This window comes from Tenrec ecaudatus, chromosome 17 (assembly GCF_050624435.1).
Source record: "Tenrec ecaudatus isolate mTenEca1 chromosome 17, mTenEca1.hap1, whole genome shotgun sequence".
Lineage (NCBI taxonomy): Eukaryota > Metazoa > Chordata > Mammalia > Afrosoricida > Tenrecidae > Tenrec > Tenrec ecaudatus.
In genome coordinates, this window is record NC_134546.1 from 38,215,786 (window position 1) to 38,234,582 (window position 18,797).

At 50.6% G+C, this 18,797-nt stretch overlaps 1 protein-coding gene across 2 annotated transcripts in view; it reads left to right on the forward strand.

The window, feature by feature from the left end:
* Window positions 1-18,797, forward strand: part of PRKCE (protein kinase C epsilon) — a 564,512-nt gene that overhangs the window by 201,516 nt on the left and 344,199 nt on the right. For both annotated transcript variants that reach the window (XM_075535339.1, XM_075535340.1), the window contains exon 2: window positions 9,764-9,827. In XM_075535339.1, the coding sequence (XP_075391454.1) occupies window positions 9,764-9,827 (64 nt within the window). The remainder of the gene's footprint in view (window positions 1-9,763; window positions 9,828-18,797) is intronic.

The following is an 18,797-nucleotide window of genomic DNA, read 5'->3' on the forward strand; positions in this document are numbered from 1 at the left end:
ACAACCCTGACCCTATAGGACAGGGTAGAACTGCCCCTGTGGGATTCTGAGACTGTATCTCGTTACAGTTACAAAGACAGAGAAAGCCTCACATTTCTCCTGAGGAGAGGCTAGTGGTTTTGAACAGATGACCTTTCAGTTAGCAACCCAATGAGTAGCCTGTTCACTTCCAAGGGGCTGTTGATTCCCGGGGGCTGGCATCCTGCCCTTTTCTTGGTGCGTCACCGTCTGAGCCTCCCAGTTCTAGTGCTGTGTGTCTGCTTTGTAGATGGGGTGGGGACCCTTAGCTGCGAACTCCCTGAGGACAAGAAAAAGATCGTTGCTTTCTTGGAGCGTCTGCGCAAGCAGCAGCAAACTCTCAGGCCCACCCTGTGGGAAGAGCAAACTGCGCCCAATGTGTCTGTCCAGAGATCCTCCTGAGCACCTGCCTCTGTTGAGCAGCGGGCCTGGCTCCAAGCTAATGGAGCACTTGTTCTGCAGCTAGAGAACCTTGAACTTTAATTGAGATCTTCCTCCTGTTGTGAGGATGTCAGCATGGGATTTAACTTCCCAAGCTTCAGGAATGCCGCTTCCCTCGGGGAACATGTAAAGTATCCCCACTCAGGAGCTTCAGAGTCCGTATGACTGGTTCTGTTTTACATATGAGAAATTAGGTTCAGGTAGCTAAAACTGAGACACTCACTGCCGTCAAGGCGATGCTGACAGAGTAGAACTGCCCCTGTGGGTTTCTGAGATTGTAACTCCTTAGGGAAATAGAAAGTCTCATCTTTCTTCTGCAGAGTGGCTGGTGGTTTGGGACGGCTGGCCTTGTGCTTATCCGCCCAACACGTAACCCACCATGCAACCAGGACAGTACCCAAGATATCACGTGGCTTGCTGTCCTGGGTGGCGCAAATAATTGCCATGCTTGCTGCCAACCAAAGGGCGGATGGCTCAAATCCACCCACAGGGTGTTTGGTGGAAAGCCCTGGGAAAATCAGTTATTGGACATCCAGTGGTGCGTCGCTTTCCTCCTGCACACGTGAGGTCTCCACCAGTCAGGATCGAAGCCCCAGCAGCTGCGGTTCAGCAGAGGTATGACTGTTACTGTGAATCCAGTCCCTGTCTCCATCCCAGAGCGATGAATGACAGTTGACAAAGGCTTGGGATTCGAAGGGAGCAAGACACTGAACTTCACGGTGCTAGACCCTAAGGTATAGTCAGGACAGCAGTGATGTGTGGCACCCCTTCACAGCAGGGCAGACCACAGCCACCTTTGAGCAGGGCATCCCTGCCTGTTTCTTGGCACTAAAACAATGCCCATAGCTGTGGAGTCCGTGCTGGCTCAGGGACCCTGCAGTATGGAGTCGAACTGCTCCGTTGGGTTTCCTGGGCTGCAATGTTCACAGAAGCAGACAGCTGCTTCTTTCTTCTGCAGAGTGGCTGGTGTGTTTGAACTTCTGATCTTTCGGTTGGCAGCAGAGTGCTTTAACTCTTGGGATACCAGAGGTCCTAGCCTGGTGCCTATTCATGGAAAAACTCTGACTCGCCAGTGATTTGGTTGTTACCTAACACGTACACTTCCCTTGTGACCGGTGCCCATGACTACACCAGTTCAGTGGGTTTGGAGCCCTCCTTGGACCATCGATAGCCCCTGGCTCAGCTTGCCGGTACTTCTCGTGGATTCGTTTCCACCCGGAGCCTCTATGGCAGCGCTTCTCAACCTTCCTCGTGCCGCGACCCTTCCTCGTGTGCTGGTGACCCCCCAACCATAAAATTATTTTCGTAGCTACTTCATCACTATCATTTTGCTACTGTTATGAATCGGGCGACCCCTGTGAAAGGGTCATTCGACTCCCAAAGGGGTCGCGACCCACAGGTTGAGAACCGCTGCTCTATTGGTTACTGACCATGAGCCCAGCCCTGCCTCAGGTGCTGCGGAGGCCTGGAGCAGGACACCGTGGTGTCCAGTAGTGCCCGGAGAGCTCACGCTTGTAGGGCCCACCTTCCCAGCACTGCAGCAGGTGCCGGTCCCCAGTTGGTTGATGAGGAAATTGAGGCCAACTGCACAGTTTATAGCAGGCAGTCTAGCTTCAGGGTCTCTTCTCCCTGCAGTGTGTCAGGCACTTTCACAGTGAGTGTAAAATAAAACACACTCCTGCAGACACGGGCCATGAGAGATCAGTGCACGACAAATTGCCAAGTGTGCGGGTTGGTAGTGCAGTGCTTCTTCCTTCAGAACACTGGTGTCTGGGATGGGTGGCTATCTGTCCCCATAGTTAAATGGCCTTGATGGCAATGGGTCTGGTTGGGATTTGGGCCTCCTCTTAGGATACGCCATCCTGCATTACATTTCCCCAAAGCAGACAGATAAGCTGGAGTGTGACAGGACACTCACTCACTGCCATGGGGCCGACTCTCACTCCTAGCGGCCCTGTGGGACAAGGTAGAACCTCCCCCCCACCCCCGCCGGGGGGGATTTCTGAGACTGTAACTCTTCACAAGAGTACACAGCCTCATCTCTCTCGTGAGGAACAGCTGGTGGGTTTGAACTGCACACCTTAGCAGCCCAAATGCATAACCCACTATGTCGCCCAGGCCGTCTTGTGAACGTTTACACTTCCAGCGTTAGGATTGGCATGGCCCCTGTGGATGTGTTCTCAGCCCTGCGAAGCATCTGTGCCCGCAGCATCACTGGGTTCATGCCACCTCTGTCATCAGGAGGAAGCCAGCTCTCAGAGTCCAGTTCTGAACCTGCTGAAAGGAGGGAGCAGGTGCTTGCTGGAGTTGCTCTGCTGGTGGCGTGCTGAAAGCCCGGATCTGAGATGCCACACGGGCCAGCCACCAGGGCCCACAGGAGCTGCCCAAGGAGATGATAACCACTGTCCAGCAGTGTCCAGGGAAAGCCAGGTTTCCCCACGTTGTGAGGTGTGTTTAAGATGTGCCTGGTAGTGGAAGCAAGCTGCCCGGTGGGAGATTGGAGGTCACACAATAGCCAGTGATCCAAAAGGAAACTTGAATGTTTTTAAATGGCTTTGGTTTCAATTTTGTAACAAGCCTACCTAAGAACACAATTAAATAGGCAAGTGGTTTTAATGGGCACACAGTGAAGAGGAAGCCCCCTCTTTCCTACCCCTGCAGTTTCCCATCTCTTGGGGCAAAGTCTCTTTCTTGATTCCTTCCAGACTAATCTGTGCAGAAGAAGAACACACGTATTCATACACATGATAGCATAAGGGTTGTGTGTACATACATATATTTTCTATAAAGGCGTGTGTGTACACCCACACACACACATACATACATATGGTTTGCTTGGCATCTTTAGATATTTTTTAATTTAGGGGCTACATCTACAAGAAGGATGTACTCTAATTTGCTTAACCAGTCCCCTATTCATGGAGATTTAGGTCATTATAGACCTTTGAGAGCATTCGGCCTACTTTTCCTGTTTCCCAGATGAGGACATTGAGACCCACACAGAGGTAGGTTTAGGTAATTGCATGGGCACTTGGACAACCCTTTGGGGTGCTTTCGTGAAAATACCGTATTTTCATTGCGGAAGAGAGAAGAAGGTGGCTCAGCTGTATTCCTGAGGGTGTGTTTTGTATGTGTGTGTGTATGTGCTTGCTTGTGCGACCGTGCCTACACACGCATGTGGGTGTGCAGTATGTTGTGTGACTGGCGTGTGCTTGAAACACTCTGAATGAATGCTTTCATTTTGAAAGTGGGACGGGAAAGTTCAAATGCTCTGAGGGTGGGAAGATGACTTGTTATTTAAAGGAAACTCGTGGAAAGATCCTGTGACATGCTGATTCCCCCACCCCCCTTCCATTAAAAAGCAAAACAAGTCTGCCTTCTGAGGTGCCATTTACATACAGTGAAGCACACCCCGCTTGTAGTGCATCTCGACAGATGTGCACATCCCTGTACCCCGTTCCCCACCCTCATGATTAAGATACAGGAATTCCCATCATCACCCATGTTCCCTTTGGCCCGTGGGTGTCCCCTGCCTTCCTAGGCGCACCTCTTCCTTTCTGGGTGCTTCTGGGGACGCTGTAGCACACCCATGTTGCATCTGGTGACACAGGCACACGGGCAGCAGGACCTGGGCTTGGGGACAGAGCCCTGGAGCATTCTCTCTTACTGGTGAGGTTTCCCTCACCACCCTGTTGGGTCATCCAAGGCAAAACAAGAGTGCCTGGTGATGACGATGGCCCAGGACTTCATTGGTGGAAGACTCGACACTGACTTCCCTCCCTCCTTCTCCGTGTATCTGCTCGCTTGCTTCTGACCCACTTCCTGCCTGTAGGAGCCCTGGTGGCACAGTGGTTGAAGCACTTGGCTGCTAACTGCAAGATTAGGTATTCGACTCACTCTTCCCCTAGCCTCTCCTTGGTAGAAAGAGGTGGTATTCCACTTGATGGCCGTAGAGGTGTTCGGTTGTCCTATCGTTGCCTCTGCAGGGTGGCCCAGTGGTTACTCAGTCGGCTGCTGACCAGGAGGTCAGCAGGTGGAAACCGCCAGCCGCGGGAGACAGATGGGGCTTCGTGCTCCTGTGAAGAGCTCCGGTCTCAGAATCTCACAGGGGCAGTGCTGCCCTGCCCTATCGGGTTGCCCTGGGTCAGAAGTGACCCAGTGACACTGAGTTTCACGAGATATATTTGCCTCTTCCACAGCCATAGAGCTTCGTGGCGGCAGACTCTTCTGAGAGTGTTAGTGGAGTGTGCTCAGGTGAAAAGGTTGCGTCTAGGGCAGTGGTTCTCAACCTTCCTAATGCTGAGACCCTTTCCTACAGTTCCTCATGCTGTGGTGACCCCCCAACCATAACATTATTTTCGTTGGTACTTTATCACTGTCATTTTGCTACCGTTATGAATTGGGAAACCCCTGTGAAAGGGTTGTCCGATCCCCCAAAGGGGTCATGACCCACAGGTTGAGAACCGCTGGTCTAGGAGGAAGCATGACCTTGAGTTTCTGACCACCCTCCTTCTCAGGAGCCTGACCACGCCGCCAACACAGATACGCAGGTCTGTGTGGTTCGCCGAGGGCTGCCAAAACCACACCACAGCAGGCTGCGCCGGACTGGTCCTGGCTTCCTCCCGATTCTGCTCTCCCAGTTGTCTGTGCTCCCACACGGCAGGTGTGTTGCAGTGGAAGGAGTTGAGCGTGGGAGGGACAGCTGAGAACTGGACCCTCTGCTGCCCAGTGCCAGGGCTGGGGCATCAAGCCCACGCTGGGGGATGATGCCCCTGTGCTTCATGAAGATGGCGTGGGGACCACGGCTGACCTCTGCCTGCGTAAGTAGGGAGGAGAATCCAAGGGCACATCGACCTGAGGGTGACTTCTGCGAGACAGAGCTCAGACATGCCTCCGCCTCTCCACTCCCTTGCCCCTGTTCTCACAGCGAGCAGCCCTCCCATGACCCTCTGCCTCTCTGCTGGCTTTGGTAGTTTGTCGCAACGGCCACACAGAACTCACAGGTAATACCCATCATCAAGGGGACATCATCAAGGACAGGTTACCACAAGCCAGGATCGGAACACATTACGGACCCAGTTCTTCTGTCCACAGAGCCTCCTCTCAGCCAGGCATGTTTTGCCAGTGTTGGGCCATGTGGTCCCTGGGCCTCAGCACTGCTTGGGCAAGTGTGACAAAGTTCCCTGCTCTGCAAGCTGGCCTCCTGCCCTGAGAGTCACCTTTACTTGTTCTCTGGGCCAGCACCACATAGTTTGTGGCAGGCACCAGGCTGAGCAATTTACTTAGATTGTTTGCATTAACCTCCCAGCAGCACACACGACACAGGAATGGCTATCGGCTCCATCTCTCTGACCCGAGGCTTAGAGAAGGTAGGTAGGTAGTAGCTTCAGATCCCACAGGCAGTAAGTCACAGAGCCGAGGACAACTCAGACGGGTGTCACCTCCCTGTAACTCTCACCCTTCCCCACCACGTACAGAGCCCCTCCCCAGAGCAAGGGGCTTTGCTGTGAGTTTCACAACCACCCATTTCACAGATGGCAAGACGGAGGCGGACCCCCAGAGGGGCTGAGTAATTGCTTGAGGTCCCGAAGCTGGTTAAGTAACAGAACTGGACTTCAGCCCTGGTGCGCCTGACTCTGAGCGCTGCACATGCCTCTCCACCTCACCACCAACCCTGACTTATTTCTGGCTCCAGCTGGAGGGAGGGCCCCAGGCCCTGGAGTTGGAAAGCGCATCACATCAAAGAAAACAAAGAGTAGCTGAGAAGACGGGACACTTAGGTTGGATAGGATGGGATCGCTATGGTTACATCACAGGGAGCAAGGGGGAGAAGCTAGAGCCCAGAAGGGGAGTGTCAGGGCTCACCCTGGGAATAGTTGACAGGGTGTGTCTGGGGGAGGGGGTGGCGTGGGGCTAGGAGGCCTGCTTTTATGTCTTGCCAGGCGCCTAGTGGTGGTGGTGATTGACAGCTTGTTGGGGTTGTGCAGGCCTGGGCCCTGCCTGGCTTCACTATCCCCACCATGACATTGTGAGCAGAATTTGTGATTAAACTGCTTTGGCCGGGAAGTTATACCATCCTCTCCGCCACGGCTCCAGTTAGGGAGGCCGAAGGCCCCGCCACCCTCTGCGGGCCCTCTGAGCCTCCTCACTCACTGGCTGGGGCTGGGCCAGCCCTCTGCAGCCATCTGCCCAGGCTGCAGAGCTCCTTGTTGCTCTTGGCATGTTTAATAGCTTAATTTCTATTTTTCTGTTGGAAATGCAGTTGGCCAGCGGTGGGTACTAGAATGGTTTCAGATGGCTATCTTGAATGTTAATATCCTGATCCGTTTTATCGCCCGTGACCTGTCCTCCCTGCCCCCCCTCCCCGGCACCCGCTCCCCTCTGCTGAGATAGGCACGCCCGAATGCCTTTGGATAGGCCTCACTCAAAGTTCCTCGCAGTCCTCCGCTGCCCTCCTCCCTGCCGCTCACAGATAGCATTGTACTTGGCCAGTACAGCCCACAGCCGTGGGAAATCTCCGGCTTGGAGGATATGAGAAGTGTTTCATTTTGTCTGTGGGGCTTAACAGGGATGATCTAATCTCTGAAAGGCATACATGATTTAAATTCCATACTTTCGGACAAGGGGGCCCCTGATGGTTCGGAGCTCCGGCAGGGGCGGGATTCTGGCTGGGCCAGTTGTGAGCTTTCCTGTCGGTGAGTCCATGCAGGGGCCGGCTTATGTGCGTGGCAGGGTCGGACCCATGGTGAGGGCTCCGAAGAACACTTTCTTCACTCAGAAGCTGAAAGCCAGCGATTCGTATGTCCCAGCACAAGTTGGGTCGTTGGTCCCTGTCTGGATGGCAAGCTCCAAAAACAACCCCAATGCAGTGGCTCCAAGTGTGTCGGGGTGCACTGTGCACCTCAGGGCTTTCAGAAGTGGACAGTCCCAGGCCTTTCTTCCAAGCCACCTCCAGGTGGGCTCATTGGTTTGGTTAACTGCCTATTGTGCTCACTTTTGGCACTTCCCAGGGGTCATTTCAAACCGACACCACAGTATAAGCAGTACCGCAGCCCCCCTGCCCCCCGTGCCCCCTTCTGACAGGAATAGCCCTGCTGACCTCTCCTCTCACTCCTGCCCTGCCAGAGAAGCAGACAGAGGAAGGCCAGTTTGAGTTGAGCTGCATTGCCTCACAGGGAGTAAGTGGGGTGCCTGGTGTAGCTGCCTTCTCCGGTCTCCGGTGCCTGCCTCCTTTTCTGGAGAGGGTAGCTCAGAGGGTTGCATGATCCCAGAGGCTCTGGAAGTTCTGCACAGAGCCTTTTCCCACTCCAGACCTGTGGACAATTACAAAGCGCCAATGAGCAACTAAGCACTAACCATCTGCCCTGAATTTGAACCCGACTCTGGTGACCCCGTGCCTCAGAGTAGACCCGTGCTCCGCAGAGTTTTTGATGGCTGGTTTTCTTGGGAGTTTATTGCCAGGACTTTCTTCTGAGGCACCTGGGTGGCCTCCAACTGCCAGCCTCACGGTCAGTTGCTGAGCACATTAATAATTTGTGCCGCACTCGGCATGCAAATACGATTCACCACAATCTGTGTGGGCAGTGTCTCACGACTGGATAGGAGCCATGATTCTGACTGGGCAGACCTGGAACGGCTCCAGAGAGGAGGGGACAACTGGCCTGAGCCGTGGAGAACAGAGGCGCTTTCTAAGAAGGACTTGCCAAACTTGTGCCGGCTCTTTGTGGGGCACCATCAGAAAAACACCCTGGGGTGGTTCCTGCCTTCAAGGGACTCGCAGGAGTTTGCTGGGGTGCCGAGCCTGGCACCCCTGAGGCAGGTCCATTTCTGTGGGACAGAGGTGGCAGAGGCAGGAACGGCTGCTCCAGGGCTTCCCGAGTGACCGGGTGTCTCCCGGAGAACACGGCATCTGCAAGGATCGCCCAGACCCTGCAAAGACCTCATAGCCCGAGGAGGCCAGCCCCTCCGACTTTCCTCCAGTCGCACCATCCCATCAGCCTGATTCTGTGGACTGGGAGGGGTCAGCTGCGTCTGGAGGGGTGTGGAGAGGAAACCTGGTAGTGTGGTGGTGACCCGTCATTCAAAACCATTAGCCTCTCTGAGGCAGAGAGACGGACCTTTCTATTCCAGTAAAGAGTTACAGCCTCGGAAGCTCTGGGAGGGTCACTCTGAGCCTTCAATGACTTGATGGCCGTGAGTTTGGGTTTTTGGGGCGTGGGGGTGGGAAGGGGTCAGAGTGAGGGGAGCACATTGTGTTTTGCTGTTCAGCAGATCTGGTGAGATGCCTGGGGACTCTTAATTTTGCACCAGGCGCACTGTGCCTGCACGCGCGCGCGCGCGCACACACACACACACACACACACACACCCCTTTACTGCTGCTGTTTCTTTCACCAATAGTGCCCACCCACCCTTGCTTGTCTCTGTGGAGTCTTCCAACTGTTCTTCTACTCGGGCTTCCGTCTCCTCTGCTCTGGTTGTCGCTAACTGCCATTGTGTCAGCGCTGGCCCATAGCGATCCTATGCTCCACAGAATGGAACCCGGCACGGCCCTGCGCCATCCTCACCTTTGTCCCTACTGATGCAGCCCCTGTGTCAATCCATCTCGTTGAGGGCCTTCCCCTCCCCCGCCCCTATTTACCAAGCAGGATGTCCTTCTCCGGGGACACCGGGAATGGGTAGCATTTCTTTGACCTTCTCCGCGCATGTGGGGGCAGCGCGGGTTCCTGAGATCACCAGCCCCTTGAAAGCAAGGAGGGGGCCTCCTGCAGCTCCTCCTGGGGACCGCATGTAGGTTTCCTTACCCAGTCTTGGCATAAAATCTCCGCGGCGCCTCCCACCATGCGGCTGAGTCTCGTCTCTGTGTCTGCACATGAGATAACACAGGGTTGGCCAACCTCAACACCAGCAACATTGCGGGTTGGCTCATGTTTGTCTCTGGAGGTGGGATGGGCTGGCTGGCAACTGTGTAATGCATTGGGGGATATTCTGTAGGCTTCACTCATGGGGTGCCTAGGACGATCTTCCACTCCAGCCCAGTCCAAAGCATCACCGGACATTTTGGTCACCAGTCAAGTGTCCCCTGGGGAACAAAACGGCCTGGGAACTGCCACAAAGGGGGACACTCCAGTAGCACTGGTCCTAATTCTTTCCTGATCCCCCAGCACCAGGCACAGCATAGGTGGGTGAGGGGAATGGGGCTGCGACTCTGGGCTTTAGCAGCCAGAGGTGGGGGTGTCGTGGAAACCCGGGGCTGCTCACCGCACGGCGCACTAACAGAGCCCCTGTTGTGTTCTTCTTTGCAGATCGATCTGGAACCAGAAGGAAGAGTCTATGTGATCATTGATCTCTCGGGGTCATCGGGTGAAGGTAGGAGAGTGGTGGTGTGTCCATGTGTTCCTGTCTGTTGGGCTCATTCCCTCCCCTCCTTGGCCGGGATGTAGTACATCAATATTTAATTGGTTGGAGCTGTGTAAAGGAGGAGGTAATTCTGAAGATGTCGTGCCTGTGTACAGATGGGGACAGCCATCTCTTAACGCTGGTGGGGCACGGGGGACATTTCAGCACAAGCAGGAGAGGCCGGTAAACCAGGCCTTACTCCCATTAACGGTGGTGGTGGTGGTGGTGTGCTGGCTGTGCTTGTGCTGGGAAGGAAGTAAAGCCAGTTAGTCTCAGGGTATCTAGAAAGGAAACCAGTACTGCATCAACTTTCAGGGCCGTCTTTCTCTGGAGCTTTGATCGAAGGGCTGTGTCGTTTCCAGTTGCCTGCTGGGGGAAAGCCCTGCTCTTATTGAGAAGCCTGAGGGAGAGGGTACATGCAATGACTGTGTCTTGGGATTTCTATGTGACCAACCCATCATCCATTCTCAACAGGTGGATCCAATAACTGTCTGTGGGTAGAGGGATGGCTGTGGGAAATACTTTTCCTGTAATAAACAACAACCAAAGCAAAAACCCCAGCCTCACTGCCATCGAGGTGCTTCTGACTCATAGAGACTCTAGGGTGGAGTAGAACTCCTTCTGTCGCTCTTTACAGGCTTAGAAAGCCTCCTCTTTCTCCCTTGGGGTGGCTGGTGGTTTTGAACTGCTGACCATGTGGCTAGCAGCCAACACTGGATCCACTATGCTACCAGGGCTCCTCTAATAGATGTCAATTATTCACGGTGCGTGCAAAACTCTAATTATGCTTCTCAAAGTGGTCTTTAACACTTTCTGTTCTTTGCTTGCAGTGTACCCATTGGATTTTCTCAGTCTCTTACCCTGCTCTGAGCGCTGGGAAAGTCCGGAATAGAGTTTCCTCTGGTAGACTGGAGGATGGAAGGATAGTCAATAAGAAACACTAAGACCTACAAAAAGGTGTAGAGAATATTAAAACAGCAACTTGGATTAAGAAATAATGCTGTTAACAAGATGAAGCCTTGTAGTGACCTTTGACATGACACCTGATCCTAAATTCTCAAGACTTACTGTGTCACGGTGACTTCCTGACTGCAGATATTGAGTAGTGTCTCTCCTTTTCTCTTACATAATCTATACAACAGGTAACCAATTAAATAGGTACTTCCGGTTCCAGGAAGTTGGGCCACCAATGGGAGGCTTGGATTACTTTTTTTTCATGGAGATTAATGACTTGCAAAATTGTGGAAGCCAGCTTCCTTTTACATTACATGGACTCATGAATGAATGAATCAGAAGCGATTGATTTTTTTCTTCTTTCTTCTCCTGTTTTATTATATGTGAATGGCCAGAGCAATTTTCACTGAGCTGAATTCTTAGTGTTCCTTTTTTAAAAAAATCTCTTTCATCTAAAGAAAACAGAGTTAACCAGAAATGCTGACACATGCCAGACTGTAAAGCGCTAGCATGTGTTTGTCTAAAGCAAAGACGAAATTTCTCTCCCGCTCTCTCTCCCCTTTGACTATTCTTGGACTTGAGCTCATCTTTGGGTAGTGGGACGACAGACCGAGTAAACCTTCCTTAGCAGCTGACCATGGGCACCCCTGGTCTGGAGGTGGTTTTGTTTTGGAAAGGGTCAGAGGGTTGGCAGGGGGAGGAAGGGTTAGAGAATGAGCAGCCGTGACATTTGTTACCCAGTCTACATAAGTAGGGTCTACTGAGACACCTGGCCGTCATAGACACTGTGTTGGATGGCTAGCCTGGAGAGTCACAGATTCCTGTCCAAGCCCTGGTCATTAGTGAAAATATTCAACCCTATATTCTGGGAAAGAGTAGGGAGAGAATTGGAATGAAGTACAGTTGGGATTTCTGCCACTCACTGTTAAGATTAATAGTGGTTTCTCCTTGGGTTGCTAACCACAACGTCACCAGTTCAAAATCACCAGTGGCTCCTTGGGAGAAAGATGGGGCTTTCTTCTCCCATAAAGTTACAGTCTGGGAAGCTCCGAGGCAGTTCTACTCTCTCCTGTGGGGTCCGTCTGAGTGTTTTATTATTATTCTCTGCGTAGCCTCTCCCCAGTCCCATCGATGGAGCAGCCTATAGAAATTGCACAAATGTGACAACACAAGCAACTATCAGAGACTGCAGGTGTGGGTGTGGGACTGTGAATAACACCCCTTTCTTCTAGGGTGTGCCTAAAAAAACCTTGTCTTCTTGTGGATGCGTTGTAGAAAGCCTGGCCATTTCCGTCTGCCCGAGCTTGGGCTAATGTGATTTCTAACTGTCTAATGACATTCCACCGCCTGCATGTCCTGTGCACTGCCCCGTAATGGGATTTAACCAGTGTGTGCTCAACCTGAACCCGAGCCCTGAATGCATACGTTCGGTTGGGTGTCATCCAAGGTCATCTCTGGTCATGTGACTTTATATAGACCTCTGTTAGAGCTCAAGACTGACAGCTGGCTAATATGACAGTAGGGAGAGGGGGTTGGAGGAAAGGGACTCTTTTTTTTTTTTTGCTTTACTTCTCTTGGGCCAATGGAATGATTACATCATGTGATAGGCAGTTTTTCTTTTTTTTTTTTTTAACTTTGTATTGTGATTTGAGTGAAAGTTTACAGAGCTAATTGGTTTTCCATTCAACAGTTCATGGCCATTCTGTTTCATGAAGTTGACAGTCCCCACAGTATACTATTTCCATTCATCTTTTTAAAAAAATCTATTCCTGCCTTCTGAGCTTTATCGCTGGGCAAGTGCTGCCCTTCCGATCTCTATGGCTGGCTATTCTAAAGAAAGAATACCTGTCTGGGGTTACTGTTCCCCATCTAGGCTTGTCTGATGTTTGACTGAAGGTGGATCCATGGGGGTGAGTTTAGCTCTGGGCCTGAAGACTAAGGGCCATCGTCTTGGGGGTTCCACTGATCTCTGTGGGACTAAACACAAACTCGTTATTTTTTATGATTTTGAGTTCTGTTCTACACGTCTCTCCCATCCTGTCTATTGTGGTCGAGCAGTTAGCTGTGGGAGCCGGGCACCATCTAGTTGTTCTGGTCTCAGGGTCGTGGAGGCTGAGGTTTGAGTTGCCCATTAGTTTTCCATGTGCCGTCTTAGATTTTCTTCCTTTGTCTTGACTCCAGATGTGGAGCGACCAGTAGTTGTCCATTAAGGCTGTTCATAAGCTGTCAAGGCTACATTTGTTACTCACCAACATAGGTGGTAGAGTACTGGCTGTCTACAGTGGGCTGTTCCGTGCCATGTGGCATGAGGGTGAGTGGGCTCATCTTCTGCCTTCCCAGCAGGTGTGAAGTGTTCACCGGAGCGAGTTCTTCACTGTTTCAACCAACTCTAGAAAGAAGAATTAGGGAAATGCTGTCTTCTAAAAAAATCTTAGATGGCTGGTTATTCATAACAGAGTGAGTAGTGAGTTCATTTCCAGACCCAAAGGGTGATTAATGACCATAGTCTTTGGATTTCTTCTGTCTCTATCTGACCAGCAAGTCTATTTTATGATTTTGAGTTTTGTCCACATTTTTCTCCCACTCTATTCAGGACTTTCAAATATAATCCTTTCCAGAGGTAAGGCTATGGTAGCCATAGCTGGGTACCATCTAGTCTTTTGATCTCAGAGTTATTGTGGTAGATACATAATTTCATGTGGATCTGTGGTAGTTACATGAAACACAAACATCACTCTAGTATTCTCTCCTTTCAACCAAGATCCATGTGATGTCAGCAATGTTGACATCAGCACCACTTTCTGATGAACATCAAGGATCACAACTCAGTGTGAAGATAAGAACAATTCTCACTGTTGAAGCATTGGGTAATATGATGCCAAACAGAAAAGATTCAAGTTGTCAAGTGTTTCGTCTTGCTTGCTCCACCTCCTCCTCTGAATCTGGCCCGAACCTCTGGCAATTCCCTGTCAATGTCCTGCTGCACCTGTACAAAGTTCCTAAGTGTTAAGAATGAAGGGGGAGTGGAAGCAGGAATCCCAGGGAGCAAGTGGGATACCGCGAGGTACATGGAGGGGATTGCAGTACATGAGTTGAAACAAAACGTGTGAATTGTTGAATGTATAAATGATAGTTTGCTCTGTAAACCTTCACCTAATTCACAACAAAAAGGTTTTAAAAACATGGAAAGAAAATAAAAAAGAATTAGGCCACCCTGGTTGTGTAGATCGCCATTTGGGCAACAAAATGGCCAAGATCCAAAACAATCTGAAAGCCTTTGGGCACACACCATCACAAAGAGTGCAGTTACATCACGCTCTGGTGTGGGTGTGCGTTGTGGAAGCAGCTCAGGAGGAGCAGGGAGCCGATCCCCACTCACTCTCTGGGGGACAGAATGATGCGCTTTCTCAGGACCAACAGCATCCAGTCTCCGCTCCAGGACCCACAGCAGATAGAGTGGAGTGAGCACGACGTTCAGAATTCATTCAACTTGGATTTATTTCCTGGCTCTCACACTCAGAGCTTCAGATTCCCCTCCCCACAATAAAACGGAGTTCCCCTGAGCTGGGTGCCCTGTGACTTAGTGGGCTGTGCACTGGGCTGTTAATCACCAGGCCAGCAGAGGTGACTTTCTGCTCTCATAAATATGTATGGCCTTGGGAATCCCAAGGGACAACTCTGCTCTGTGTTATGGGGTCACTGCTCTAAGGAGAGCAGGCCCTGGAGATCTGAGGGCAGGCAGTGGGTCCATCTGTACCCAGTGCCCAGGAAGCAGCAGGAGGAATGGTGGACAGGGAACAGATTGAGGGCAGAGTTCTGATTCTAAAGACTCCAGAACAAAGCAAAGCAGCCATGGAGCAAGGTACAGGCTAAGAAACTGACAGGAATGATGAGATGGTGCCCGGCCAAGTTCAGCCCCTGCCACAGTGCTACCCATCCTCTCTCTCCTCCACGTGAACTCACACCCACACGGACATGCTCTAGCCTCTTAGAGTTGTTCGTTTGCAAGGTTGCCTCAACTGTGCACCGTGTAGACAGAGAACATGTGTTCCCATACCCTCACCTGGCCTTGAAAACAGCCCCTTATGTGTTTGAAGATTTAACTCTCTTCTTCAGACTGAATACATCAAATTTCCTCACCTTTCTGATAGGTTATTTTAGGGATCTTCACTCATTTTAGCAGCTCTCTTGGCTCCTTTCCACGTCCTGTGACTGACAGACAGACATTCATTCAGCCACGATGCAGTAACATGTGCATGTGTTGAGGTTTTAGCTTTATCCAGTGCTTGAGAGGACTCCCTCTGTGTGGGAGATGGTGAGATTGGGTGGGTAGATGATGTGTCCTGGGCCAGTAGGTCAGTCAACATGTCCCATTGGGTCTAGAGTCCAAGCCACAGGCCAGGCCTCTGCTCCAGAGTCCGGACAAGGAGTTTGCCAGGATCACTGTGACCTTTCCATGTGTTCTCCTTAGGTGACCTGTCATTCAGAAAGCGTTCAACAGAAATATCAAGCTCAAATTCTAAGCTGTGAGTCCAAAGGGGGCCCAGACAATCTGTTCTGTTCCTGAACCCTCAACCTTCCTTTCCTCGCTCACTAAAAGGAAAGCTCTCCTGAGCCCAGTACATCTTGGTGGACCGGGTCTTTCTGAGACTTTCTGTAACGGCAGTGTGGGGTTGAAATGGAAGAGGCGGACTTCCTTGTAAAACCCTGCCAAAGCCGGTGGGCAGTATAGCTTAATAACATCTCTTAGATTCCTGGTGACCTGGTAGTTTATGCTTTAGGGTCCTAACCAAAAGGTCAGCAGTTCAAAACCACCAGCTTCTCAGAAGAAAAACGAGGCTTTTGACTCCCGTAGTGAGTTAGTCTTGGAAACCCACAAGTGTGGCTCCCGAGGGTCAATATACCATATGTACTCGAGTGTAAGCCGACCCAAATATCAGCCAAGGCACTTAAGTTTAACCTCAAAATTGCATTTAAAATGTGCTGTAAAACTCAGCTTATACATGTGTGTGTATGGTAAGTCAGAATTGGCTAAATAGTTGAGTTTTGAGATGCCTGAAACTTCAGTTAATAGGAGTCTGCTTTCTCCTTCTGAATTCCACATTATTTAATCCAACATCTTCAGGTTACCAGATTGTTAAAAAGGATCATTCATTTGAATGTACGGCCATTACCAATACACTTCAGCAAAGTTGCCCAGGATTGTGGCTCCACTGGATTTGGGGAATGGAGGGTGAGGAGGGAAGGGGAAAATGTGAAAAGATGTTTATAAACAGCATAAAGCATGGGCCATGCTTTCAAGAAACCTGCGATTCAATTAGGGATCCAAGAGACTCCAGCACAAAGGCATTAGAAAACAATGCAAGTCAATATAGCATTGAGTGCTTAATTAGGTGTTACCAAGAGTTCCCCAAATGGGAATAAGACAGGGCTGAGCCACCCCAGGAGAGCTTCCAGAGACAGGGCTCTGGCTGGAAAGGAAAAGATCAATAAGTTGGATTGACAAAAAAAAGGTGGAAGGCATGCTTAGCATGGGGATGACGCCATCTTTATCGAAAACAGCGTGGAAGTGCTTATGTTCGGTGAAGACCAGAGGAACACCATCATAGAACAGATGCAGTCATGTTTTCTAGAAGCTTCCAAAGAAAGTCCGTCATCAGTATGGAAGGTAGAAAGTCTGGTGCTATGCAAATCAGAAAATGAAATCCTTTAAGAGGCTAAACCGTGTTGGAAGTTTGGACGTGACTCTGTGGCAGTGTCTTCATGGGCGAGGTCTGTCTTCCACCCTGAACCCCAAGGATATATGGGATATTCTAGACCTGCTTTGGTCAGGTCGGGACATTGAGTGGAGCACATTTTCCAAAGGTGCTGTTCAGGGAGAATCAAGCTCGGGTGTAGCTGTCCTGTTGTGGTCTTTTCTACTCTCTTCTACCCTTAGCCTCTAGGAGTTCTGTGGTAGCCCCTGCCACCCTCTCCAGCCTTTCTAGCCTGTCTTCTGGCATCAAGTTCATATACCCCTACCCTCTTACCTCTGACGTTCTGTCTGGTCTGTAATAAGAAGCACTGCCTGGGCGAGCAGGAAGAGCCCGGGTTTCCCAGACTGCGAGTCCCCCTCCTATGCGATGCTTTTGCCAGAGCAACTTTGGCTCGCTTTTCACTTCCCAGGCTGCTCAGACACACCTGGACATGTCAGATGCTCCAGTGGACTGTGGTGTTCAGAGACGGTCTGAGGGCTTGACAGGTGTGAGAAGAACATTTGGTCAGTTTAAAACATGGATCTTACCATATTTTCCCCACATTCCTCCCATTCCCCAACATAGCCTCTTGCTACTGCTACTGCCCAGACCCTGTGACCTGGTCCTTGGTCTGCAATGTTCTGGCTCCATATTTGCTCTGTTGGAAGAAATGGATATTCCTAGAAGTGGCAATATGTACCAGCCAAGATGGTGGGCGTGGGGCGGAGCCAGCTCCAAAGCAGTGAGCCTCAAACTCCTGTTCAAGGAGTTTCTAATGCCACAAAGAGGCATTCATTGCTAAAATGCTTGATGAGAATCAAGCCAAGAAACCTTCATTTCCTCCCAGAGCCTTCAGAAGCACAGCAGTTCCTTCAGTTCCTTTGAAATGAATCATCCACAGTTAACAACACTAAATGACAAGCATTAGCCGATGAAAAACCAGAATTGAATCCTGAGTGTTTTAGCGAGCCAGACTCCTTCTGCTCACCCCTAGAGGTCCATTGCCCCTGCCATTATGGGAGCATGGGTGTGTATGTGCCATTGACTTGTGTGGCTGTTTTACTAATGAAGTAATTGAGCAGAGAATGGTCCTGTTGAAGAAATAAACTTAGAGAAAGGGTGAGTTTTTCATAGCTGTTTAGTCCAGATGTGAGTCCACGTTTCCTGGCAGAGCCCCAACTGCATCTCTGCTGACTTGCTCTATATCATCTCTGTGCCTTACAAAGAAGGTTGTTTCGGGAAAATTCATGTTTGCAAGTGGGTCCAAGTGGTCTGTAATGTCATTATTTACTGTTGTTGATGTCCTTGTGATTTGCCTGGAGAGAAAAGAGTATTTCCATTCATCTAACCTAATACAGAGAGTTGTCTTTCAAGACCAATTACTTTATTATTTTATCCAATTGAAAGTGGCCAGTGCGGACAGATTTATTGATTTTTCCTTATGACCTGGCTTCCTTGAAACGTTTACATTTTCACATTTAAAGTCTAGCCGCCGTCTTTAATTGAGCTGCTAACACTTGGCCTTTCAATTTCTCCAGAATTAGGAGCTTTCGGTGTGAGCTTATGGGGCCCGGAAGACTGTGCCTGCGCACACAGATGGGGGTGCATTTCTCAGGATTGCTGATTCTGCCTGTTCGTCTCTCCAGGTTCCTTCATTAGAAGCATCATTTAGTGTAAACTAAAGGAACCAGGTGGGACAGTGATTTGGCACCGGCTGCTACTGGAAGTTGGTGGTTTGAAGCCGCCAGCTTGTCCATGGGTGAGCGATGTGGCAGTCCAATTCCACAAAGATTACTGCCTAATTCCACGAAGATTACTGCCTCAGGAGCCTCGTGGAGCAGCAGGTCTACTCTGTTCTACCAGGTCGCTAGGAGTTGCAATTGGCTCAACCACAATTGGTTTGGTTGAGGGTTTCCCTTGTATGAGACCGTTAGGCTGCAGAGCAACGGAACATGATCTCTGCCCTCAGGAAGCTCATCCTCCAGTAGAAGGAGCCAAATAATGGAATTGGAAGCACAGCAATGCACTTCACCTGTCTGGGATCTCATGGCAGAACATGTACAGCGAGGCCGCCTTGGAGACATCCTTCTCTGGGTGATCTCTGCTCCACAAAGGACAACCATTATCCTATTTTTTCCCTCGTGATCTCATTTAATCTACATGGCACTCTTGAAATGCAGGGGTAGACACGCTCCCTCTAACTTGCTTGAGGACACAGGGCTCCTGTCTACCGCAGATCATCCCAACAGTA